This window comes from Sciurus vulgaris, assembly GCF_902686455.1.
Source record: "Sciurus vulgaris genome assembly, chromosome: 6".
Lineage (NCBI taxonomy): Eukaryota > Metazoa > Chordata > Mammalia > Rodentia > Sciuridae > Sciurus > Sciurus vulgaris.
The window spans coordinates 107,368,812-107,395,199 of record NC_136466.1 but is presented as its reverse complement, the minus strand read 5'-3'; the positions used below and the strand labels follow the sequence as shown (position 1 = coordinate 107,395,199).

Below are 26,388 nucleotides of genomic sequence, written 5' to 3'. Positions count from 1 at the left end.
AATTTTTTGAATTTTTGTTTTAAGAGAGAGGCCTCAGGGAAAGGACTGGAGCCCAGCAGCCATCCTTTCCAAGGCCTGGACCACTGCGCCTCCCTTTACTGCTCACTGTATACACTCACTCACCTTGAGCCAGGGTAGATGAGGACTCACTTGCCTTATGCCAGTGTAGATGGGATCTTGCTCCCCTGGATGGAGTATAGACAGAGATGCTCCCCTTGAGTCAGTGTAGACTTGATTCACTTTGAGGTGGTCGCTGTGACCATAAGGAAAACTTTTCCTGGTCTTCAGGCCCCTCCCTGAAGTGTGTGGGGAGGGTGGGTTGCAACTGTTGGAGAAGACACCTCTGGCAAGGCATCAGGAGACTCCAGAGTGTTCTGGCTTCATCTCCGTAATCCCAATGTGCAGGGAATTGAGGGCTGGGCCAGTGGCAGGGGTGGGCCTTCCTGCAGCAGTGGCTGGGTGCCTCACCACCCAATAGCCCCTCCTTGACTAAAGGTCTTGAAGATGAGTACTTGGGATTTGGGGAGAGGAGATGTGAAATCTCAGGGATGTTGTTTACATAAAAGCACAGTGCAGCCATGAGGAATCGCTCTTATCTTTGGGTTCTGTTGACACTGGATTTTGTACGAAAAGTAAGAAATGCTTAGGTTAGGACAGGAGGCTTCCTGTACCTTACAGCCCTGGGACTCCCAGAGCTGCTGGCACCTTCTTCCTGCCCTTCCCTTTACTGGTCAGAAAAAGATGTGCCAGGTGTCATTTTAATAGTTTGCCCCTTTTCACATTGAGCCAAGAAAAAAGTTTTAAAATAAAAATACACTATTATGGTATTATTTGTAAGTGTCAGAAGATAAAAGAGTAAGTATTATCATGGTCATATATCAGATTTTCTCCAACTAAATTCATCCAGAAAATAGCTCTCAAAATGTAAAATGTAGCTGTGAGAATTTTAGTTGACTTTTTTTCAAAGTCAGGGTTTATTTAAAAAAATAGCAACCAAATATAGTGAGTTTATACAAAGAAACAACAGAAGTCATTTTCTATATTGACTATTAAAATAAAGGATATAGAACAAAAACTCAACAAATATATTCAACAAAAAGAGCAAAAAATAAAATCACATACTATAAAATTTTGATTTGAGCCCTTTAGAAAGGAGTTAATAGCTGACTTTTATATATAGTCTGGAATTTATATTTTCAAGCAATCTTTTTTTTAAGATGTCAATAGAAAACTTTCTTAAGATAGATCACATTCTGATACAAACACTATTACCCTATGTACATGTATGATTACACAAATGGTATGACTCTACTTCATGTACAACCAGAGAAACAAGTTGTACCCCATTTGTTTACAATGAATCAAAATAAATAATAAAAAAAAAGATCACATTCTTCCAAGCATTCTTTTTTTAAAAAAATTTTTTGATAAGTATACATCAATTTCATTTGGGAGCAGGAAAAATGTGGCCATTTCAGAGTAATCTTAGTAAAGCAATATGTGGTATTGAAAATTTTTTTTATTATCTTTTTTTTTGACAGTGATAAATATTTAAAAATTTTTTTCATACATGTGTACAGGGTAATAATGTCTGTCTCATTCTACGGACCTTCCCATCCCTACCACTACCCCTTCCCTCACTCCCCTCTGCACAATCCAAAGTTCCTTCATTCTTCCCTACCCACCCTCCACTATGGACCAGCATCCGCTTATCAGAGAATACATTTGGCCTTTGGTTTTTTGGGATTGGCTTATTTCACTTAGCATGATATTCTCCAGTTCCATCCATTTACCTGTAAATGCCATGATTTCATTCTTCTTTAAGACTGAATAATATTCCATTGTGTATATGTACCACGTTTTCTTTATCTGTTCATCTGTTGAAGGGCAACTAGATTGTTTCCACAATCTAGCTATCGTGAATTGAGCTGCTATAAACATTGATGTGGCTGTGTCACTCTAGGCCGAGAAGTGTGATAGCTGGGTCAAATGGGGCTCCATTCCAAGTTTTCTGAGGAATCTCCATACTGCTTTCCATTAGTATTTGCACCAATCTTCAGTCCCACCAACAATGTATAAGTGTACCTTTTCCCCCACATCTTTGCCAACACTTATTATTTCTTGTATTCTTGATAATTGCCATTCTGACTGGAGTGAGATGATATCATAGAGTAGTTTTGATTGGCATTTCTCTAATTGAAAGAGACAATGAACATTTTTTCATATGTTTGTTGATTTTTTCTTCTGTGTTGATTTTTTGTCTGTTTATTGATTGGGTTATTTATTTTTTTGGTGTTTTTTGAGTTCTTTATATATCTTGAAGTTTTGTGCCCTATCTGAGGTGTGTATGATAAAGATTTTTTTTCCCCATTCTGTAGGTTCTCTCTTCAGGTTATTGATTATTTTCTTTGCTGAGAAGAAGCTTTTTAGTTTGAATCCATACCATTTATTGATTCTTAATTTTACTTCTTACATTTTAGGAGTCTTGTTAAGGGAGTCAGGTCCTAAGCCAACATGATGAAGTTTGGGCCTACTTTGTCTTTCATTAGGCACAGAGTCTCTGTTCTAGTGCCTAAGTCTTTGATCCATTTCGAATTGAGTTTTGTACAGAGTGAGAGATAGAGGTTCAATTTCATTTTGCTGCATATGGATTTCCAGTTTTGCCAGCACCATTTGTTGAAGAGGTTATCATTTCTCCATTGTTTTTGGCACCTTTGTCTAGTATGAGATAATTGTATTTATGTGGATTTGTCTCTGTGTCCTCTATTCTGTACCATTGGTCTACCAGTCTATTTTGGTGCCAACACCATGCCCTTTTTGTTACTATTGCTCTGTACTATTGTTTAAGTTCTGGTATTGTGATGCCTCCTGCTTCACTCTTCTTGCTATGGATTGCTTTGGCTATTCTGGGTCTCTTATTTTTCCAAATGAATTTCATGATTGCTTTCTCTATTTCTCTGAAGAATGTCTTTGGGATTTTAATAGGAATTGCATTGAATCTGTATAACATTTTTGGTAGTATGGCCATTTCAACAATATTAATTCTGCCAAGAGCGTGGGAGAGCTTTCCATCTTCTAAGGTCTTCAATTTCTTTCTCTAGTGTTCTGCACTAGAGGTCTTTCACCTCTTTTGTTAGATTGATTCCCAAGTATTTTATTTTTTTGAGGCTATTGTGAATGGGGTAGTTTTCCTAATTTCTCTTGCAGTGGATTCGTTGCTTTGTATAGAAATGCATTTGATTTATGGGTATTTATTTTATATCCTGCTACTTTGCTGAATTCATTTATGAGTTCTAAAAGCTTCCTGGTGGAATTTTTTGCATCTTTGAAATATAGAAACATGTTGTCAGCAAATAGTGATAGTTTGAGTTCTTCTTTTCCTATTTGTATCCTTTTAATTTCTTTCATATGTTTGACTGCTCTGGCTAGAGTCTTAAGGTGATATTGAATAGAAGTGGTGAAAAAGGGCATCCCTGTCTTCTTCCAGTTCTTAGAGGGAAAGCTTTCAATTTTTCTCCATTTGGAATGATGTTGGCTGTGGGCTTAGCATAGATTGCTTTTACAATGTTGAGGTATGTTCCTACTATCCCTAGTTTTTCTAATGTTTTGAACATGAAGGGGTGCTGTATTTTGTCAAACGTTTTTCTGCATCTATTGAGATAATCATGTGATTCTTGTCATTAAGTCTATTGATGTGATGTATTACATTTATTGATTTCCCTATGTTGAACCAGTCTTGCATTCCAGGGATGAACCCCACTTCATTATGGTATGCTATCTTTTAAATTTGTATTTGTGTGTAATTTGCCAGAATTTTATTGAGAATTTTTGCATTTGTATTCATGAGGAATAATGGTCTGAGGTTTTCTTTCTTTCATGTGTCTTTGTCTGGTTTTGGCATCAGGGTGGTAATAGCCTCATAGAATAAGTTTGGAAGGGTTCCCTCCTTTTCTGTTTCATGGAATAATTTGAGGAGTATTGGTGTTCATTCTTTTTTGAAGGTCTTGTAGAACTCAGCTAAGAATCTATCTGGTTCTGTGCTTTCTCGGTTGGTAGGCTTTTGATGGTGTTTTCTATTCCATTACTTGTAATTGATCTGTTTAAATCATGTATGTCCTCCTGATTCAGTTTGGGTAGGTCAAATGTCTCTACAAATCTGTTGATATCTTCAAGGTTTTCTATAGTATTGGAGTACAAATTTTCAAAATAGTTTCTAATTATCTTCTGTATTTCAGTTGTGTCTGTTGTGTTATTTCCTTTTTCATCATGTATTTTAGTAATTTGAGTTTTTTCCTTTTTTTTTCTCCATTGGCATGACTAGGGGTTTATCAATTTTATTTATTTTTTCAAAGAACAACTTTTTGTTTTGTCAATTTTTTGAATTGTTTCAGTTTCTTCAATTTGAGCTCTGATTTTAATTATTTCCTGTCTTCTGCTGCTTTTGGTGTTGATTTGTTCTTCTTTTTCTAGGGCTTTGAGATGTAATGTTAGGTCATTTATTTGTTGACCTTTTATTCTTTTAATGTATGCACTTAATGCAATGAACTTTCCTCTTAGTCCTGCCTTCATAGCATCCCAGAGATTTTTGATATGTTGTATCAGTGTTGTCTTTTACCTCTAAGTATTTTTTTATTTCCTCCTTGATTTCTTCTTATATCCATTCATCATTCAACAGCATTCTATTTAGTCTCCAGGTGTTAGAGTAGCTTCTACTTTTTATTTTATCTTTGATTTCTAGTTTCATTTCATTATATTCTGATAGAATGCAGGGTAGTATTCATATATATATATATATATATTTTTTTTTTTTTATTTGCTGGGAGTTACTTTGTGGCATAATATAAGGTCTATTTTAGAGAAAGATCCATGTGCTGCTAAGAAGAAAGAGTATTCACTCAATGATGGACGAAATACTCTATATATGTCCATTAAGTCTAAATCATTATGTTATTTAATTCTGTAGTTTTTTGTTTAGTTTTTGTTTAAAATATCTATCCAGTGGTGAAAGAGGTGTGTTAAAATCACCCAGTATTATTGTATTGTGGTATAGTTGATTCTTGAAATTGAGAAGGTTTTGTTTGATTTATGTAGATGCTTCATGGTTTGGGGTATATATATATTTACGATTGTTATGTCTTGTTGTGTGATTTCCTTAAGCAGTATGAAATGTCCTTCTTTATCCCTTCTGACTAATTTTTGTTTGACGTCCACTTTGTCTGATATGAGGATGGAAACCCCTGCTTGTTTACATAGTCCATGTGAGTGATATGTTTTCCCCCAACCTTTCACCTTCAGTCTGTGGATGTCTTTTCCTAGGAGGTGAGTCTCTTGAAGACAGCATATTGTTGAGTCTTTTTAAAAAATCTGATCTGCCAGTTTGCCAGTTTATGTCCTTTGATTGATGAGTTTTAGCCATCAACATTCAGGGTTATTATTGAGATATGATTTATATTCCCCATCATTTTAGTTTACTTTTGGTTTTTAACTTGACATAGTTTCTCTTTTGATTGAAATTTCCTTTAGTGTAATTCCTCCCTTTACTGGTTTTCATTTTTTTTTTTTTTTTTTTATTTCCTCCTCATGGAATATTTTGCTGAGAATGTTCTGTAGTACAGGCTTTCTAGTTGTGAATTCTTTTAACTTTTATTTATTTCATCTTAAATCTGAAACTTAATTTTGCTGGGTATAAAGTTCTTGGATGACATCCATTTTCTTTCAGAGCTTGATAAATATTATTTCAGGACCTCCTGGCATTGAGGATCTTGGTTGAGAAATCAGCTGAGATCCAAATTGGTTTCCTTCCATATGTAATTTGTTTTTTTCTCTCACAACCTTTAAAAATTCTATCTTTATTCTGTATGTTAGTCATTCTCATTATAATGTGCCTTGGTGTGGGTCTGCTGTAATTTTGTACATTTGGAGTCCTATAAGCCTCTCGTAGTTGATCTATCTCATTCTTTAGATTTGGAAAGTTTTCTGATATTATGTCATTGAAAACGTCTGTTCCAATAAATCTTAAATTTGGTCTTTTTATGTTATCCCATAATTCTTGGAGGTTCTGTTCATGGTTTCTTACCATCTTCTGTGTGTGGTCAACTTTATTTTCAAGAGTACATATTTTGTCTTATTTGTCTAAGGTTCTGTCTTCCAAGTGTTATAGTGTGTGGTGATACTTTCAATTGAATTTTTAATTTGGTTTATTGTTTCCTTCATTTTAAGGATTTCTGCTTTGTTCTTTTTTATAATCTTTGCCTCTTTATTGAAGTGACCTTTCATTTACTGTATTTTCTCTCCAATACCATCCTTTATTTTGAAGATCAATCTAACTATGTATTTTCTAAACTCCTTCTCTGATATTTCTTCTACTGTGTTGTCTATAGATTCTTTTGTTGGAACATCTTGGTTTGTTTGAGGCACTTTGTTCCCTTGTTTTTTTGTGTTGTTTGTGTGTCTTCTCATCTAGTGGTATAGAGCTGAGGCAGTACAGATTCTACCCTGTCTCTGAGGCTTCTAGTACCTCACCTGTGGGTACTGTGACAGTGAACTTCCAGGCAACAGTGGGTAGCAGGCAATCTGCTGGCAGTCTGCAGGCAATCTGCAGGCTAATGGCAGATGATTAGTGGGTGGATGTTGGGTGGTGGGTGGTTCGTAGGTGAAAGGTTGGCAATGGCTAGCTTTACATTTCTCAAAGGTAACTTTGAAGATTGTGTTGAAGAAAATGAGTTGGAAAAAGTACAGTATTGGTAGAGAGTAGTTGTTTCCAGATTAGCAGGAAGAGTGTCACCTAGGAACTTGTCAGAAGTACAGATATTCAGGCCCTACCCTAGACCTACTGAATCAGAAACTTGGGTGGGAGGCAGTAGTCTGCATTTTCTTTGATCTTTATACATGCTACAGTTTGAGACTAGAGACAGGAAGGCAAGTATCACAGTTTGTAAAATGCTTTTCTCATGAATTATGTAGTTGATTTTGTTGATGTTTATTATATTTTTCATATTCATAATCAAAAGAGATAAAATACGTGTCTAGGATTTTGTGATTAGCTATTTTTATGAAAGCCCAATGTAAAAAGATTTGAAAGCTGGTATAGTGTGGTAATATACCTAGGAGACCATCTAGGATCATATGGAAAAATAAACTACAGTCAAGTAGAGATATTGGCTTAGAATAACAAGAAGTACTTAATCTTGAATGCTCTAGATGTTGACTGTATATGATGTTGATTTGTAATATGGTACTGAAATCTGCAGATGGGATAACTGAAGGAAGATGTTATAAAAATGGAGAGCATGAACTCTTTGTGGTGTTTTTACTCAAAACCAAAAAATAGTGGTGGTTTTACTCAAAATTTGTTCAGATGTTCTTGTGCAGTCAGCTCCCCACAGCTATTAGGAGGCGGTCTACTTTCAATCTTTATAGAATAACTAGCAGCTGATTTGCATCTAACCCAGTTTTTGTTTGTTTTTCTTTGAGGGTGTGAAATCTGTGGATTTAAATTTCAACTTTGTTGAAATGGGACTGGGTGCATCTGATAATCTTTATTTTCCACTTTGTTGAGTGATCAAAAGTACAGATAAAGCAAATGTTATGTAAATGTAAAAATTATATAATTATAGCTTGAAGGATAAGTAATTTTTTTTCTCCTTCAAATTTTATTCTAGGATCCATCAGTTACACAGGTGACAAGAAATGTTCCACCCGGACTTGACGAATATAATCCATTCTCGGATTCTAGAACAGTAAGATTATTCTTAATTGGACTATTTTTAAATGTTTAAATGAAAATTAAGTAGGAATTAGGTTTTATTTTTTAGTTAGTTGGTAAAACATGTAAAATAAGTTAATATTTTATTTAGAATTTAGCAAGTCAGGATTTTTCATTTAGAATTTAGCAAGTCAGGATATATATTTTTTTAAACAAGTAGGACTGTCAATTAATTGAAAATTGAAAATTTCCATATTGGTCCTAGTGAATTACTCTCTATAGTACTTGACATACAGGGAGGTAAGAAAGTGTTTCTTCATATATACATTTTCTTCATGGTAATGTGGAGTGATACTTTGTTATAATGGAAATTATTTATGTAACTATATACAATGTTTGTATGATTATCATTTGAGTTAGGGTATTCTGAAGAATATGAGCCTTCTGACTGTGGTAGACCAGAACTTCTGGAACTTTACTTGGTCTAGGAAAGCATATTCTTCCCCACAAAATAGTCTTGATTTGTAAGATGTTGGGTTATGAAAAAAATCATAAAGAGCATTCTTAGATTACCTGTTAGGGTCTTAAGCTCTTAGAGTTGGAGCATATTTTTTTATGCTGTATTTATGGTTTTATCGTGAACCAGATTTGAGAACTATTGAGGTAGATGATATTGAGAATTCTTTTCAAAATTTCTCTGGCAAATAATTTTGTCTTCTATTTTTGTGTCTTTATCTTAGACATCACTCTCAGCGGTCCCTAGTTTCAACTGTTGTTGGCTTTTGAAATGCTAGTCATCCTCTGAAAGGTGTTGAATTTCTTCACTTGTATGCTTAGAGTTACATGTCAATATGATGATCCTTAGGTGATGATCACCTCTTCCTGTAAATGTTTTTCATAGTCTAACAAATAATTCCAAAAGATTATATAGATTTTTTGCTTAGAAATTTCTTCAAGATGCATTGTATTAACTCTTTAGTGTAAAGAGGAGATTTATGCAAAATGGTGAGAGTAAGACATAAATATTTTATCTTTGTCCCTAGTTCCTGGCATACGTTTCCAAAAAGTCTTGTAACCTCCAGAGTGATAAGTGTTTTTGATATGCTAATGAGACGACTGGAGGTTTGGGCCCCTAGATAGCTTCTGGATGGGTGCTGGTTTCCAGAAATTCCAAGCATGACTAGAGGTTTTGAACTTTAAGCCTGCCTTTTAAAGAAGGAGAGGGGAGAGACTGGAGATTGAGTTAATCTCTAGTGGACAATGACTTAGTCAATCATGCCTATGTAATGAAAACATCAATGGAGGGTGGTAGGGCAGGAAAGGACTCGGAAACTCTGGGCCTCCTTCCCCTCTATACTTTGCCTTTTCAGCTCTTCCATTTGTCTGATTCTGAATGTATCTTTTATAACAAACTGGTGGTGGTAAGTAAATTGTTTTCCTGAGTTCTGTGAGTTCTAAAAGCAGATCAAACTTGAGGATGGGGTCATGGAAACCCTTAACTTACCCAGTTGGTGTGAAATACAGGTGGCAACCTGAAGCTTATGCTTGGTCTGAAGGGAGGACTGCCTTGTACTAAGCCCTTAACTAGGGGGATCTGTGCAAGTCCTGATAGTGTCATATTTGAACTGAATTGTGGGACACTTGGTTGGTGACCAAAGTGCTGAAGAATTGGTGTGTGTGTGTGTGTGTGAGAAGTCCCACACACTTGGCTGTCAGAAGTGTTTTGGATGGGGAGCCTAAAAGTAAAAGCGTTAACATGAACTTTTAAATTTCACTTTATTTCAAAGCCCTTGTTTGGCAGTCCTTGCTTCTGTGTCCCAGAAGCAATGGTGTCCCAGGCTGGGATCACTGAATGCTCACTGATCATGGAGGTTACAGGTTGAACCATGTGAAATGCCCAGTACTTAAACTAGTTTTGACATTAAAATTATGGGTCGATATGATAAACCTTATAGTAAATTAGTGCTATGGATGTATGGAATTATAATTTGTCAGTAAATTGCTGAAAGGGAGAGAAAGAAGAGCTAGCATCTTGTATTCTACTACCCGAAGTTCTTCTGATATGGTTTCTGGGGAGTAGAGTTGAAAACAAGACTGTTTTTAAAGTTTGCTGATAAAAAATGAAAAGAGATTTTTATATACTTGTTTGAAAGACTTTTATAGCAAGAAATAAGTTTAATTTTTTATATAGTAGCTTTAGATGATTCTTATCAATAGTAGTAGTATTTTTTATCAAGTTGTCTTTATGCCATGTACTTTACCTATATACTGAATTGAGATGTCACAACATTCAAAATGGGCATTTTAAATTTTTATTTTTAAAGAATCTGAGACACAAGATATCTAGTTAGTAAATGGCAGAACTGAGTTATTAACTTATCTTTGTTTTCTGTAAAGCTTTTGCCTTTTGCATTTTGCTAGTGCTATATTTAGCAAAAGATGCCTAAGTAGTAGAAGATAAAAATTTCTCATCTAAATGGCATTTTAAAAATTACATATAGACACAAAGAAGATACAAGAATGTAAATCATGGTTCTAAATGCTACGTCTGCATTCACAGAAAGGTTTTCTGAAAGAGGATAGTCTTGAGTAGGGAGATGGGCAATAATGAGAAGTCAGCTTATAATGAAACACTTCTCTTGGGTGTGATGAGCAGTGGTACTATCTCAGGATCAGGAAAATTATTGTTATGGAAGAATTTGGTGCATTTTCCATTCCACTTTTTACTTACGAAAGATACAGTTGAAATAATAAACAATTTAGACATTCCTTTGTTTCCTGAATAATGTGATTTCAGAAATTAGTCCACTTTTGTGGCTGTACCTATTCTCTGAAACAGATGGAACATGAATAATGATTTAAGTGATATGTTAGACCTCAGTCCAAATACTGTTTTAGTTGGTTGGTGATATTCATATTTGTTTTAGAAAGATGTTAGTGAAAATTTTTTGCATAAGAATGTGGTTAGTTACTTGAAGTCAATAGGGAAGATCCTCTAGCAGAATGTCTGAGGGTATAATCTGGCTAAGAGGAGAAAGTTCCTCACCTGTTCTTGTTTTCTTTTTTTAAAAAAACAGGGGTATGGGGAGGGGAAGAATAGTAGAATGAATTGGATATTATTACCCTATGTATGTATATAACTATTCAACCAGTGGGATTCTACATCATGTATAGCCAGGAATATTAGAAATTATACTCCATTACATATGATGTATCAAAGTGCATACTACTGTCATGTATAACTAATTTAAAAAATTTAAAAATTTAAGGAAAGTTACACATGTATCAAAATGTACAGTATACAACCACAAATATATACTTTCTACTCATCAATTAAAAATTAATTAATTAAAAAATTAGATTGCCTTTTATAGTTAATTTTCTGTTTGAAAGAAAACTTTAAGGTATTTAAGGAAGACTATAGAATAAAGAATTTGAGTAATTTTATGATTTACATATTAATTCACTCTATATTATAATTTCAGAGAAAGGAGTTGTCATAGGACACCTTAGAATATAGGCGAAGTCAGCCTGTTGGCAGTGTCATGGAACACTTTTGAGCACTTGAAATAAGGCTAGTCTGAGTCAAGATGTGCTATATAAATGCGGAGGAGTCTCAAGTTATGAAATAATTCTTTCGTTTGAATTTAAAATACATTTCCCTACTGAGATTATGTTGTATGTGGTGAGTAGTTTCCCGGGTCTACCCTCTAAAATTGAATGCATCAATTACCAGAGGAATTATCTCCTTGAGAATTGATGTATATTTCTGGGAACCATTTTCCTGTTTATTTAGATTATTTGTTTGCTTTGTGGTACTGGGGATCGAAACCCAGGGCCTTGCACATGAAAGTGCTCTACCACTAAACTACATCCCCAGCCTTAGTTTAAATACCTATTGCAGCTTGATCCTCACAAGTTTCAGCCACTGTTAATGGCATTCATGGCTTTTGATGGGATTTCTTCTGGTGAGTATTGAAGGATAGGAATAAGGACACCTATATGTGGGGCAAGTGCAGCACTGTTGATATAAAACCTTAGGGCTGGACATGGTGGTGCATGCCTGTAATTCTGGTGGCTTGGGAGGCTGAGGCAGGAGAATCACAAATTTGAGGCAGTCTTCAGCAATTCAGGGAGGCCTCAGCAACTTAGGGAGACCCTGTCTTAAAAATCTAAAAGTTAAAAGGGCTGGGGATGTAGCTCAGTGGTAAAACAAAACAAAACAAAACAAAACAAAAACTCTTTGGGTTTAATCCTCAGAACCAATAATAATAGTAATAATTAAAAAAAAAATCCTTAGAGACATTTCTTGGCCCTGGTTTACTGTCAGGCTTCCACTGTTTAGAAATGGTATGCCTGGTTCCCTTTCTGTTCTGCTAGTTGCTGCCAGGTATGATTTCTCTCACATAGCTGCAAGATCTGAACCTTCTAGCAGAAAGAACCACAGAAGAAAATTCTCAGTACTGATAGTATGAAGGGATATGTCCAGGTAGTCACCTCTGACCTGACCAGGTAGTCACCTCTGACATTAAAATCAGATTATGTAAGAGAGAACAGCCTATGGACATTAAATAGATTGAGCATTAGAACACCAGAATTTTAACCTAGACTGTACCACTAATGAATTGGTAACTTCAGGCAAACCATCTAATTTCGTTAGAATTTTTTTCCATGTGTTACAATGGAGGCAGAGAGTAAAATATTGAGTTAAACAATCTCTCATATCAGTCTTTTTTGAAAATGGAGGATAAAGCATTTAGCTCTAGTGATTGACTATATAATTGAATGGTAGCTTACCTATTTTTAATACTGCAGAAGCATGCTCTACACTTTAATACCTGTTTCTATTTTCTCTTGCTGTGCATTTCCTTTCCTCTCTGCTACTCACTATTTCATTATTCTTGGAGGTCACATTACCTGTCCCTTCTGGAACCAATCTTTCTTTCCAGTCTTCATTTAATGATATTGTTGCCTTCTATTCTCCTAGTGTCATTGACTGCAAATACCTGAATCCTCTTTGGCTCAAATAGCCCTTTTCCTATATCTAATCAGTTGCCACATCCTGTCACTTACACCTCCAAGAGATATTACCTGTCTGTTGTTTTCATTTCTCCCAAACTGTCCTAATTCAGGCACTCATGTGAAACAATACAATGGCCTTTCTAGTTAACTATGTCCAGTCTCTATCTTCTTTCACAACACCTCCCCCCCCCTTTTTTTTTTGTTGAATGACTAGAATTGTTTTTTTTAAAGCAGAGGTCAAAATAGGTCATTAACCTGCCTTAGAAATGACTGTGTGTTGCCTACTTAGTATTTTAGTGTGTGGGACCATGCAGAGTTTGACCTCAAACTGTCTTTTAATTTTTCTACAGATTTTTTTTTGAGGGGGAACCGGGGATTGAACTCAGGGGCACTCAACCACTGAGCCACATCCCCAGCCTATTTTGTATTTTATTTAGAGTCAGGGTCTCATTGAGTTGCTTAGCACCAAGCTTTTGCTGAGGCTGACTTTGAGCTCGTGATCCTCCTGCCTCAGCCTCCTGAACCACTGGGATCACAGGTGTGAGCCCCTGGAATTACAGGCATGCGCCACTATGCCTGGCAACCTTTTAGAATGGTTTTAGGCTTGTAGACGAATTGAAGGGAGGGTCCCAGTTTACTCCCTCCAGACTATCTTTTTAGTCTTATCCTCTAATGTGCCATTTGCTGTAGCCAAAACCATCTACTTAGAAGTCCACAGCCTTCTTGAGGATTCCCCTCCCCTCCCCCACTAGGCCTTCTATTGGTCAGTGAATGGAGTCCAGAAACACTGTGTGATCCTAATGCTAGTTTCCTCAGGCTGTCCTCACCCCCTTCAGTGGGTTCAATGAACACTGCATACTGGATGTATTCATTTCCTATTGTTGTATAACAAGTCACCGCAAAGTTAATAGCTTAAAAGAACACAAGTTAATTCAGTTTATATGGGTCAGGGATCCGGGCACAACATAACTAGGTCCTTTACTTAGGGTCTCAAAAGACTATGATCAAGGTGTCATCCCTGATGCATTCTCATCTGGAGATCTCACTGGGGTGGGATCTGCTTCCAAGTTCATTCAGGTTAATGGCAGAATCTATATCCTTGTGGTTGTGTGACTGAGAGCCCAGCTCTTTGATGACACCAGTTGGAGGCTACCCTCAGATCATAGGTTCCTGGGGCAGTTCCTAGAGGCGGCAGAGTTTCTTGTCAAGCACAGTTGTCTGTAAACATGACCTCTCATTTTGTCAAGCCTTCAGAGTCTCTTGCTCTAGTCTGCCAAGATGGAGTCATATATCATCAAACCATGGGAGTGAATTCCATCACTTTTACCATGTTCTGTTGGTTAATGCACCCACAGGAAGGGTATTATTACAAAGATGTGAACACCAAGAGGAGAGAAACATTAGGGTTTATTATAGGGTCTTACACCACACTGAGAATAAGTGCCACATTAGAACTGTTTCTCTGTATCTTTTCACCCCCATTTAAAAGGGTGAAGTGAAACCTACTCTTCTCTACATTCAACATTCATCTGTCCTAAATTTATTAGGATTTATCTTATTATGTTAATCTCAATAAGAACCTCAGACAGCCAAGTACTTTTCATCTCTTGATTTAATTTTTTTAAAAAAATTTTTACTCGTGAATGGACATACCTTTATTTTATTTATTTATATGTGGTATTGATGATCTAACCCAATGCCTCACATGTGCTAGACAAGAGCTCTACCACTGAACTACAACCCCAGCCCCATCATCTCCTGATTTTTAATCCTTAGCGTGTTATATATATATATATATATATATATATATATATATCATATCCTGTTCCCTTTTATTTTTCCTTAATTCTCAAATTTTTCCAAAATTTTCCAAAAATTTTCAAATCCTCTATGTCCTTATACTCTTGAGTGTTTTGTCTTTTGTTTTGTGGAAACTAACTGGTCCTTCTGTGAAGGTACTGTGTCTTAGTCATTTGGGCTGCTATAACAAAGTAACTTATATTGCCAAATTTACAAATAACAGAAGTTTATTGTTTACAGTTCTAGAGGCTGGGAAATCTTAAGATCAAAGTGCTGGCAGATATGATATGTGGTGAGGACCCATTTCTGGGTTCATACATGGCTCTTTCTTACTAAGTTCTCATTGAGTAGAAGAGATAAACAGGATCCCTTGGGACTCTTTTATAGGCCACTAATCCTATTCGTGTGAGCTTTCCCCTTGTGACCTGATCACCTTCTGAAAGTCTCATTTCTGAAAATTATTGTATTGAGGATTAGGATTTAATATATGAATCTTGGGGTGTCACAGACTTTTCAGAGCATAGCGTCTGAAACCTTCTCAAAAAGTAGCTGCTTTTTCTCTCACAGGTCTCAGACCGCCAGGCACAAAAGCGGGGCAGATATCCTTTTTGTTTCTCATTCTGTTTTCAGACATTACTCCTTCCCGTGTAAAAAAAAAAAAATCCCAATATTTGAATCTTGTATTATATCTCTCATTGTGGCTGTCATCTGTTAATCCCCGTATTTACTAGCCCTTGTTTCTGTTTTTAGTTTATTTATTTTAAAATTGTAGCTCTGGGTTCACCATGATTCTTCCTAACCTTGTTCCTATTTTGAGTTCTTGGTGATGATCTTTCCAACATCCTGCGTCTCATTCCTTGACCTCTTGTTGATTTTTGCTTTCCCCGTTGTCCCAAATGGCTCATTCCTCCCCCATAATCTCCATTTCATGCATGTATGACCATGGCCTACTTCCTTCATAGCCCTTCCTCTTGTTTCTCAATTTTAACATACCTTTCAAGTTCTCCAACACTTCTGGGGGGGTTGATCCTACCGTTTGGTCACTGCTCTTTATCCATCTCTTGTTCTGTCCTCTTGGCTTAAATTCCACATTTCTTCATTATAGTCACTGCCTTGCATGTATCTTCTGCTCTCCTGCTGTTGCCCCTTCCCCCTTGCTTTGCCATAATCCCTTCAGTGAAACCCAAGCGCTTGTTAAACACTACTCTGTCCACACCCTGCTCTGGCTCTGACGGCTAACTATGGCTGGGGGCACACACACAACCTGCTGAATGGTCTCACTTTCAGTTCATGACCAGCCAACTCTGAATTATATTGAATATCCTCGTCCATTTAATTGTTCACCCTTCTCTTCCTCTCTTCTTATTTTCAAAAGCTCTTCCCCTATCCTCCCTGCCCATTGATTACTTTGGTTCCTATTTCACTGAGAATAAACAATCAGTAGAGAATACCTGCAGACCTCCCCCAACTGTATCCACCTGCCTACTGGCATTTGTACCCCTAGGCTGTCCCTTATGTATAGATGACTATCTGCTTCTTTGCATTCGATCCTGTTCACTCTTGTCTCAAGAACTTTGCTAAATTGTCTCTATTCTACATCATTGGGTTTTTCACTTTCAGTTATATCCTTATATCACCATAAAACATGTTACTGTTCTTCATTGTTGAAAAAAAAATCACAAATTGTTTTAGTGGCATGATTGAAATATAATTAATATATCGTATACTCATTTAAAGTGTACAGTGCAAGTTTTTAGTATAGTCCTAGGACTGTGCAGCCATCATCACATTTTATTTATACGATATTTTTGTCCCTCCATCCTAAAGGAAACTGCATATTACCCTTCCTCTGCAGTCCCAGGTAATTATTCATTTATTTCCTGTCCCCACAGATTTGCTTATTCTGGACATTTCATATAATTGGAATCACATAATATGTAACCTTTTGTGACTAGTGTCTTTCAATTAGCATGATGTTTTTAGGACTCAATGATATTGTGGCATGTGTCTGTACTTCATTTCTTTTGGTTCCTTTTTTTTTTTTTTTTTTGTACTGGTGATTGAACCCAGGTGTGCTTTATCACTGAGCAGCATCCCAGCCCTTTTATTTTTCATTTTGAGACAGGGTCTTACGAAGTTGTTTTAGAACCCTTACTAAATTGCTGAGGCTGCCTTGAACTTGCAATCCTTCTGCCTTAGCCTCCCAAGGCACTGGGATTATAGATGCGTGCCACCTTTCTTGGCCTTTTTTTGTTCTTTTTATATTTCATTTATTTACCCATTCATCAGTTGATAGGGATTTCTGTTGTTTCTTTGTTTTGGCGGCTAAGAACTTTTGTGTACTAGTTTTTGCGTGGATCTATGTTTTCACTTTCTGGGGTATGTTTACCTGGGAGTAGATTTGCCGGGTCATATGGTAACTCTATTTCAAATTTTTAAAAAGCTGCCAAATTGTCTTCCAAAGTAGCTGCCCCATTTTATATCCCCATCAAAGCATTCTGAGGACTCTAATTATTTCGAATACTTGCCAATACTTGTTACTGCCTGACTTTGATTATGACATCCTAGTAGATGGTATTTCCTTGGGCTTTTGATTTATATTTCCCTGATGGCTAAATGATAATGAACCTTTTTTTTTCACTTGCTTATTGACCATTTGTGTGTATTCTTTGGAAAAACATTATTCAGATCATTTTCCATTTTAAATTGGTTGAATTGTCTTTAGTGTTGAATTTTGTCATATATTCTGGGCACAGTCTCTTATCAAATGTGGAATTTTCAATATTTTCTTCCATTCTGTTAGAAGTTTCCCCCCCTTTTCTAGACAGTTTTCTTTGAGGCATCAAATTTTTAAATTTTGATGTTCAACTGTTTGTTTTTTTAGGCACTTGTAGGTATGTGTGTGTGTGCACGCGCGTGCGCGCGCGAACGTGCCTGGGAATCACATCCAGTGCTTCACATGTACTGGGCTAGTGTTCTACCCCTGAGTTATATTTCTAACCCACTAGGTGCTTGTATTTTTTGGTATCATACCTAAGAAAATATTGCCAATCCCAAGGTCATGAAAATTTACTTACTCCTATGTTTTCTTTGAAGAGTTATATAATTTAGTGCTTAGATTTAGCCTATGATTCATTTTCAGTTAAATTTTGTATATGTATGGTTTGTATGATGGGGTAGATGTCCAACTTAAATCATTTTTATGTGAATATCCATTTGTTCCAAAACCATTCTGTTGAAAAGATTATTCTTCTCTATTGAATTTTCTTGACAGTCTTGTTGAAAGTCAATTGACCATAAATGTAAGCATTTATTTCTGGACTCTCAATTCTGTTCCATTGATCTGTATGTCTGTGCCAGTACTATATTGTTTTTATTACTATGACTTTGTAACAAAGCTTTTTCTGAACCTCATTTTCTTTTCCAGCCCATTATCTCTCTTCTTCCCTAAAAATCTTTTTCTTCTCACTGTGGCTGCCAACCTCTTCTAAGGAGTTTACTTGCATGTTTCCCAGTTCTTTCTCCTGATAGATATTTCAATAAGAGATGATTCTTAACACTCCACCCAAACTATGCTTGTTACATTTATTATTGTCTGACTGTTTGATAATAGCCATTCTAAAAGTGTCAAGGGGTATTTTTAGAGTGGTTTATTTCATTTGCCTTATGATGAATGATGTTGAATATCCTTTCCAATACAATTGGTTATTTTTTGTCATCTTTGAAGAAGGTTTATTCAGGTCTTTTTGCTACTTTAAATTGCATTATTCATTTTTCCACTGAGTTTGTATGTCTTCTTCTAAATTGTAAATTTACCTCTTATCAGGTAGGTGATTTGAAAATATTTTTCCCCAGTGTGTAGGCTGCTGTTCCATTTTATTGATTGTTTCCTTTGTTGTACAGAAGATTTTCAGTTTGATATACTTTTTGTTGTTGTTGTTGTTTTGCTTTTGTGGCCTGAGCTTTTGATGTGATATACAAAAATATCATCATCAAGGCCAACATCTAGGAGCTTTCCATTGTGTTATCTTTTAGGTGTTTTATAGTTTCTGTTCTTATATTAAGTGTTTTGTCCATTTTGAGTTGAGTTTTGTATATGGTGTATGATCAGAATCTAATTTCATTCTCTTGGCACGTGGAAATCAGTTTTCCCAGCACCATTTATTGAAGAGACTCTCTTTTCCCTATTGTCTTCTTGATGGCACTCATCAAAAATCAGTTGACCGTATGTATTTGGGTTTATTTCTTAACTTTTGCTGTCTGTTCTGTTCCAATGGTCTGAGAGTCTGTTTTTATACTAGTACTTTCTGTTTTGATTACTATAGCCTTGTAATATAATTTTAAGTCAGGAAGTGCGATGCCTCTGACTTTTTCTTTCTCATAATTGTTTTGACTATTTGGGGGATTCTCATAATTTCATGTGAATTTTAGGATTTTTTTTTTATTTCTGGGGAGAATATCATTAGGATTTGTAGGGATTGCATTGAACCTGTATATACTTTGGGGAGTACGGACATTTTAACAATATTAATTATTCTCATCCATGAATATGGGATATCTTCCAATTTATTTGTGTTGTCTTCAATTTCTTTTATCAATGTTTTATAATTTTCAGTGTAGAGATTATATATTAGCTTTTCTTCACTATATAACTAATACCTGAGATAATCAACTTATACAGAGACAAGGTTTATTTTGGCTCACAGTTTGGAGGGTTCCAGTTCATGATTGGTTGGTTTTATTGCTTTGGGCCTGTGGCGAAGACATTTGTTGGGAGCTGGTGGTAGAGCAAAACTACTCACTTTGTGACTGGAAGGCAGGGGTTGGGGAAGAGGGGAAAGAAACTAGGGTTCCATAAACTCCTTCAAGAACACACACCTGATAACTAAAGACTTCCTACTAAACCTCACATCTTGAAGGTTTCACTACTTCCCAATAGTACCCTCCCTGAGGAACATTCCTTAAATAAATGCCCCTTTGGGGAACACTGAAAATTCAAACTATAGTACAGATCTTTTATCCTTTGATTAAATTTATTCCTAGGTATTTTATTTTTTGATGTTATCATACATGAAACTGTTTTCTTGATTTAGTTTTTAGTTAGGTTGCTTGTGTGTAAAAATGAAACTGACTTAGTATGTTGATATTATGTGCTGTGACTTTACTGCATTCATTTATTAATTCTAGTAGGAATTTTATGGATTCTTTGGAGCCATTTTTATGTGTAGGGTATTATCTGCAAATAGAGATAATTTTATTTCTTCATTTATGATTTGGATGTCTTTTATTTATTTTTCTTATCTTATCGCTCTTGACAGTATTTGAAGTAGTGTATTAAATAGAAGTGGCAAGCGTGAACATCCTTGTCTTGTACTGGATTTTAATGGAAAAACTTTAAGTTTCCCCCCATTGATTATAATATCAGCTGTGTCCTTAATAATAATGAGGAATTTCCCTTCTGTACCTGAGCCATTGAGAGTTCTTGCCAAGAAAATGTATTAGGCTTTGTCAAATGTTTTTTCTATATTGAGATGGTCATGTGGTTTTCATCATTTATTTTGTTAAATATGATGTATCATATTGTTTTGTGAATATAAAATCAGTCTTGTGGACTAAGATAAATTCCACTTGTTCATGTTGTGTAATCATTTTATATGGGTTGTTGAATTCAATTTGCTAGTATTTTACTGAGGATTTTTGCATCAGTTTTAATCACAGACATTGCCCTGTAGTTTTGTTTTTTTTGTGATGTCTTTGTCTTAGGTTTCAAAGTGATGTTAGTCTCATAAAATGTTTTTTAAATTATTCCATCTCATCCTTTTTTTTTTTTTGGAAGAGTTTAAGATATATTGGTACAACTTCTCTGAATGTTTGGTAGAATTCAACTCTGAAGCCATTTGGTTCTGGACTTCTTTTTATTGGGAGGTTTTGATTATTTCTTCAGTCTCCTTATTATTGTTCCATTCAGGTTTTCTGTTTCTTCTTAACTCTATCTTATTTTTTCCTTCCAATCAGAAACTAAAATACAGCTTTTGTTTATTTTGAAATTCCAACAAGGGCACAGAGGTAACCTAGTCATCACTAAAAATTTACACCTACCATCACTTGGTAATCAAAGAATTTTCTGGGCTAATACTGAATCCTTCATCTTTGGGATTTGAGAAGGGTTTTCTTAACCACTGTGTGAATAAAATCTTTAAGTTTCAGATAAAGGGGGAAGTGTGTATTTTCTGTAGTTTATTTTTCTGTATTAGTTGTGAAAACAGGGATTGAACAACCAGAAAGATGGACCTCAAACAGGAAGTGCACTATTTTGATGAGACTTTTTAATTCCCAATATGATTACTCAAAATTAAGATCTGCTCCCAGCTGATCACTCCAGAGTCTGTCCCTAACCAATAGCAGCATTTTTGAGATTGGGATTTGGTTTGAGATCCTGAATAACCTACCAAACATGAACACAAATCATGAGAAGGAAGCTGTGGGCAGAAAAGATATTTTCTCTTTCTTTGTTATGGCAACTCTCCAAAAACATCAAGGGATATATACTCGTTCTCTAACTGGTAAAACTGTCCTTACTGGTTGTGGGCCCTTGGGCAAATTACTTAACACTTCTGTGCCTCAGCTCTAAAGTAAGGATGATAGAAGTAACTTATCTCATAGGGTTGTTTTAAGAGTTATCAGGTGTTCACCAAAGCAATGGACAAGTGGCTAAGAGAGCAGGTTAGGATCCTCTACAAGCAGGATGACCACAGCACTATGTCATGATGGTGTGCATTTAAACCCTTTATTTATTTATTATTGCTTTTAGTGCTTTCTTTGAACTTATATGCACATTTTTATTATTTGTTCTGTTTAGTTACACATGACAGCAGAATGCATTGTGATTCATTGTACACAAATGGAGTACAACTTTTCATTTCTCTGGTCGTATATGATGTAGACTGACTCAATCTTTGTAGGTCATATTTTTCTAGGAATTTACCCATTTCCTCCAAGTTTGTTGTAATATTATTGTTCTTTACAGTTCTTATGATCCTTTTTTATTTTTGAGGCATTTGTGATCATTTATTTGCTTTCATTTTTTATTTTAATTACTTCAGTATCTCTCCTTTCCCTAGGTTGATGATTTTCTTAGTTTGATTATTTATGTGATATTTATATTTTGTATTTGTCTTAGTTACATTTTGATTTTTATTTCCTTTTGCTAATTGTGGGCTTACTTTGGTCCTTTTTTGCTCTTTCAGATTAAACTGTATATTTGGGATATTCCTTCTTTCTTTGTGTAGGCATTTATTTCTATAAACTTCCCTCTTAAAATTGTTTTTGGTACATTCATGGTCTTTGGTGTGTTGTATCTCTATTATCATTTTTCTCAAGATATTGTTAAATCTCCTTTTTGATTTCTTCTTGAACCATGGTTGTTCAGAAAAATGTTGTATTTCCACATTTGTGAATTTTCCTAGATTCCTACTTAATCTTGGAAACTTGATTTCCAGTTTCATAACATTGTGTTCTCACATGATGTTAGATATGATTGCAGTTTTTAAAAAATTTTTAAGACTTACGATTTAACATATGGTTTGTCCTGGAAAAAGTTCTAAGGGCACTGGAAAAAAAATGTATCCTATTGCTATTGGATGGAAAGTTCTATTTATTTCTGTTAGGTATATTTGATCAAGTGTACAATTCAAGTTCAGTTTTCCTCATTAATTTTCTGTCTGGTCTATCTATTGTTTTAAGTGAGGTATCAAAGTCCCTGTGTCTGTCTCTCTGTCTCTCTCTCTCTCTCTTGTGGTACTGGGGATTGAACTCAGTGGTGCTCTACCACTGAACTACATCCTCAACCCTTTTTTGTTGTTGTTGTTGTTGTTGTTTTTTTTTTTTTTTGAAGGTGCTGGGGATTGAACCCAGGACCTTGTGCATGCAAGGCAAGCACTCTACTGAGCTATATCCCCCTCAGTCCTTTTTAAAAAATTATTTTAAGACAGGATCTCACTAAATTGCTCAGGCTGGTCTTAAACTTCCAATTCTCCCACCTCAGCCTCCCAAGTAGAAGGGGCCACAGGCATGTACCACCACACCTGTCTCCCTACCTGTATCTCCCTTCATGTTCATTTGTATTTGGTTTGTATGTTTAGGTGCTCCTATATTGGTTGTGTACATATTTACAATAGTTATTTTTTTTTTTTGATGAATCAATCTCCTTATCATTAAATAGTAGCCTTATTTGTCTCTTTTCTATATGTGTGTGTGGGCAGGGGTAGGGCTAGAGATTGAACCCAGGGCCTTGCACATGATAGGAAAGCACTGAGTTACACCCCGGCCTCTTTTATATTTTATTTTGAGACAGGGTTTCACTCAGTTGCCCAGTCTAGTCTTGAACTTGCAATCCTCCTGCCTTACTCTCCCTAGTAACTGGGATTACAGGCATGCCCCATCATGCCCGACCTCCTATTTTAGTTAGCTTTTGCATCACTGTGACCAAAAAGCTTAGAATAACAACTTAGAGGAGGAAGAGTTCATTTGGGCCCCCTAATTTCAGAGGACTCAGTCCATAGATGATCAACTGACTCCCTTGCTCTGGGTCCAAGGTGAGGCAGCACATCATGGGTTAAAAGCCCAGTGGAGGAAAACTGCTCAGCTCATGGTGGGGTCAGGAAATAGGGAGGAAGGGAGGAGGGGGCCACAGGGAATATATACCCTTCCAGGGAATATCCCCAGTGACCCACCTCTTCTAGCCATGCCCCACCTGCCTACAGTTACCATCCAGTCAGGCCAAACTAGGAAGGACTCAGGTTATGACTTTCATAATCTAATCATTTACCTCTGAATTTCCCTGCATTAACAGGAGCTTTTGAGGGACATCTCATATCCAAACCTTAACACCTTCTTTGTCTCTGACAGTTTTTTAGTTGAAGTCTGTTTTATCAGGTGTAAGTACAGTCACTCTTGTTCTTTTGGTTGTCCTTGCATGGTTATCATTTGCATGGAATGTCTTATCCATTTCTTTCACTTTCAGCCTGTGGTCCTTAAAGCTTAACCCATTTTGTCCCATTGTCTCAGATGTGGAAATGTAGTATATAATATAATTATATAATATATAACTGTATAATAATAAGAATATAATTATGGTAAATGATATAATTAAAATTAATATAGTTTTAATTTTAATGTACATTAAAATTTACATATTAATATAGTTATATGCATAATCTCTAGATTATGATGATGTCCAACATATATTAATGCACCTGTGTCAATTTCATTTAAAGATTTGCAGAATTGAAAACTTGGAACTTAATGGGATAAGTGAGTTTCTTATAGACATCTTTTTTTTTTTTTTTTTTTTTAAGATCTGTTTAGCCACTGTATGTCTCTTGACTGGAGAATGTAATCCATTTACACCGAAGGTTATTATTGATAGGTAGGGACTTGCTATTATCATTTTGTTGTTTGCTTTCTGGTTGTTTTGTAGCTTTGTTCCTTTTTTCCTCTCCTGTCTGTATTTTTGTTTTCAATTTTTTTACAGTGCTAAGCTTTGATTCATTTTTCTTTACTGTTTAAATGTCTGCTATAATTTTTTGTTTGGTGGTTACTGTGAGACTTGCATAAAAATGTCTTATCTATCATTTTAAACTGATGGCATACAAAAACTCTAGATGTTTACCTTTCCCTTTCACAATTAATGTTTTTGATGTCACAATTTGCATTTTTATGTTGTATACTCTTTACCTTATTGTAACTTTAATCATATTTGACCATTTTGAGTTTTAACCTTCATTCTAGAGATACATATGATTTACAGATTACCATCACAATTTTGAAGTATTGTGAATTTGATTGTGTCTTTATCACTACCAGAGTTTTATACTTTCTTATATGTTCATTATAGTAATTATTGCCCTTTCATTTAAAGAAGTCCCTTAAACATTTCCTAGGCAGGTGTGGTGGTAATAAACTCCCTCAGCTTATGTTTGTGAAAGACTTTATTTCTTCTTCATTTCAGAAGGACAGCTTTGCTGGATATTTTTGGCTAGCATTTCTTTCTTTTAGCTCTTGAAATGTATCATCCTATTTTCTCTTGGCCTGCAAGAAGAAATCTGCTGATACTCTAACATTCATTTTCCTGTATGTAACTTGATGCTTTTCTCTTGTTGCTTTTTAAATTCACTCTTTGTCTTTGACTTTAGGCAGTTTGATTACAATGTGCCTTAAAGAGGACATCTTTAAGTTAGATCTATTTAGGCATATTTGAGCTTCATGGATCTGATGTCCATAATTTTCCCAAAACTTGGGAACTTTTCAGCAAGTATTTTATTAAGTAATTTTTTAAACACTTTACCTTCAAGGAGATCCTAGAATGTGAAAATTTGTGTAATCATGATACCTATTTCCTATAGGCTATCTTTACTCTTCTTGATTCTTTTTTCCCTCTGCATCATTTCAAAAAGACCTTTCTTCAAATTTGTCAATTCTTCTGCTTGATCTACTGTTAGTAAAGCTTTCAATTTATTTTTTATTTCATAGGATTCTTTAGCTCTAAAAGTTTTGTTTATTATGATAGCTAGCTTTGTTGAATTTCTCATTGAGATCCTGAATTGTTTTTCTGATTTTGTTGAATAGTCTTTCCATATTCTTTTGTTTCTGGTTGATTTTCCTTAATCTCATCATTTTGAATTGCTTTTCATGCAGTTCATCCATTTCTGTTTCTTTGGGGTCAATTATTGAAGAATTCTTGTGTTCCTTTGGTAATGTCATGTTTCATTTCTTGTTCATGTTTCTTGTCTTCCTGCATTGATATCTGTGCATTGGTGGGGCAGCCATCTCTTCCAGACTATACAGAGTTGCTTTTGTAGGGGAAGATTTTCACCTGCATATGGGGCCTGAGAGTGCTGGCTGGTCAGAATGCAGTGGCTCTGGTTCCATGTAGGAGCAGTAGTGTAGCCTGTATGCAGTTTCTTCAGTTGTGATCAGTGTGAATAATTACCATGGGTTACTTAGTGGTCTTTGCTCCAGAAGTTTGTGGCAGTGATGGTGGCTACATGGTGGAACTTTTAGTTGAGGGACTGTCTCTTGGTGTTGGGTCTGACATGGTTCATAGGCAGCAACAGAGGCACTGGGATCCAGAGCAAAGGTCCTTAGAGCAGATGTGGAGTTGGGTTTCTGACCTCAGAGTCTTGAAAAAGTGTTGTAGCACTGGTGACTTGAGATATGGGTTCATTCTCCAAGGCAAAAGTAGAGCAGTTCTTCCACTAAGTCAGAATCAGTTGCTCTGAGGCTATTCCAGCAACTTGGACCAGGGTCTAGGATATAGCTATGATTCTGACCTATGAGGGGCAGGGCATAGCACTGCCATGGATCTGGGGAAGAAGAGGTGCTCTAGACTCTCAGGCCTTGGGAAACAGGGCAGAGTTGCAATTCGGGACCTAGATCTAATAGGTCACAGTGCCAACTTGGGATCCAGGGGATAAGGTGCCACACATGGTGATTCTGGGCCCTGGGGTGGTAGGACATGGCTCACCATGGTTGGACAGTAACTCAGGCTTGTGAGGCTAGGTTTAGCAGCAGCAGGGACCCAGAATGCAAGATGTTGCTGTGGCTTGGACATTGGAGTACAGGGAGCAACGGTGATTATTCCAGGCTTGTAAAGCTGGAGTGCCTCAGCAGTTTCGACTTTGGAGGGCTAGTTCAATTCTAGGTAGATAGATTGATATGATTGGCCTAGTGGGCAGCATGGCATAGCCTAACCAAGGCTCTGATTTCCTTGGATGCAAGGTACTATGTCTTTTTGACCCCGTCATTGCAGCTGTAACAATTGGCAGAGCCTCTGGATTCCTGTGGATGGGACACCATGTCAG

General features: G+C 36.0%; 1 protein-coding gene across 2 annotated transcripts in view; it reads left to right on the top strand.

Annotated features, from left to right (window-relative positions):
• Positions 1-26,388, top strand: part of SCAMP1 (secretory carrier membrane protein 1) — a 136,020-nt gene that overhangs the window by 20,273 nt on the left and 89,359 nt on the right. The window contains exon 2 of one of the 2 annotated variants that reach the window (XM_079143588.1): positions 7,662-7,739. The exons of the other annotated variant lie outside the window; for it this stretch is intronic. Within the exon in view, the coding sequence (XP_078999714.1) occupies positions 7,662-7,739 (78 nt within the window). The remainder of the gene's footprint in view (positions 1-7,661; positions 7,740-26,388) is intronic. 2 annotated transcript variants of the gene reach the window in all.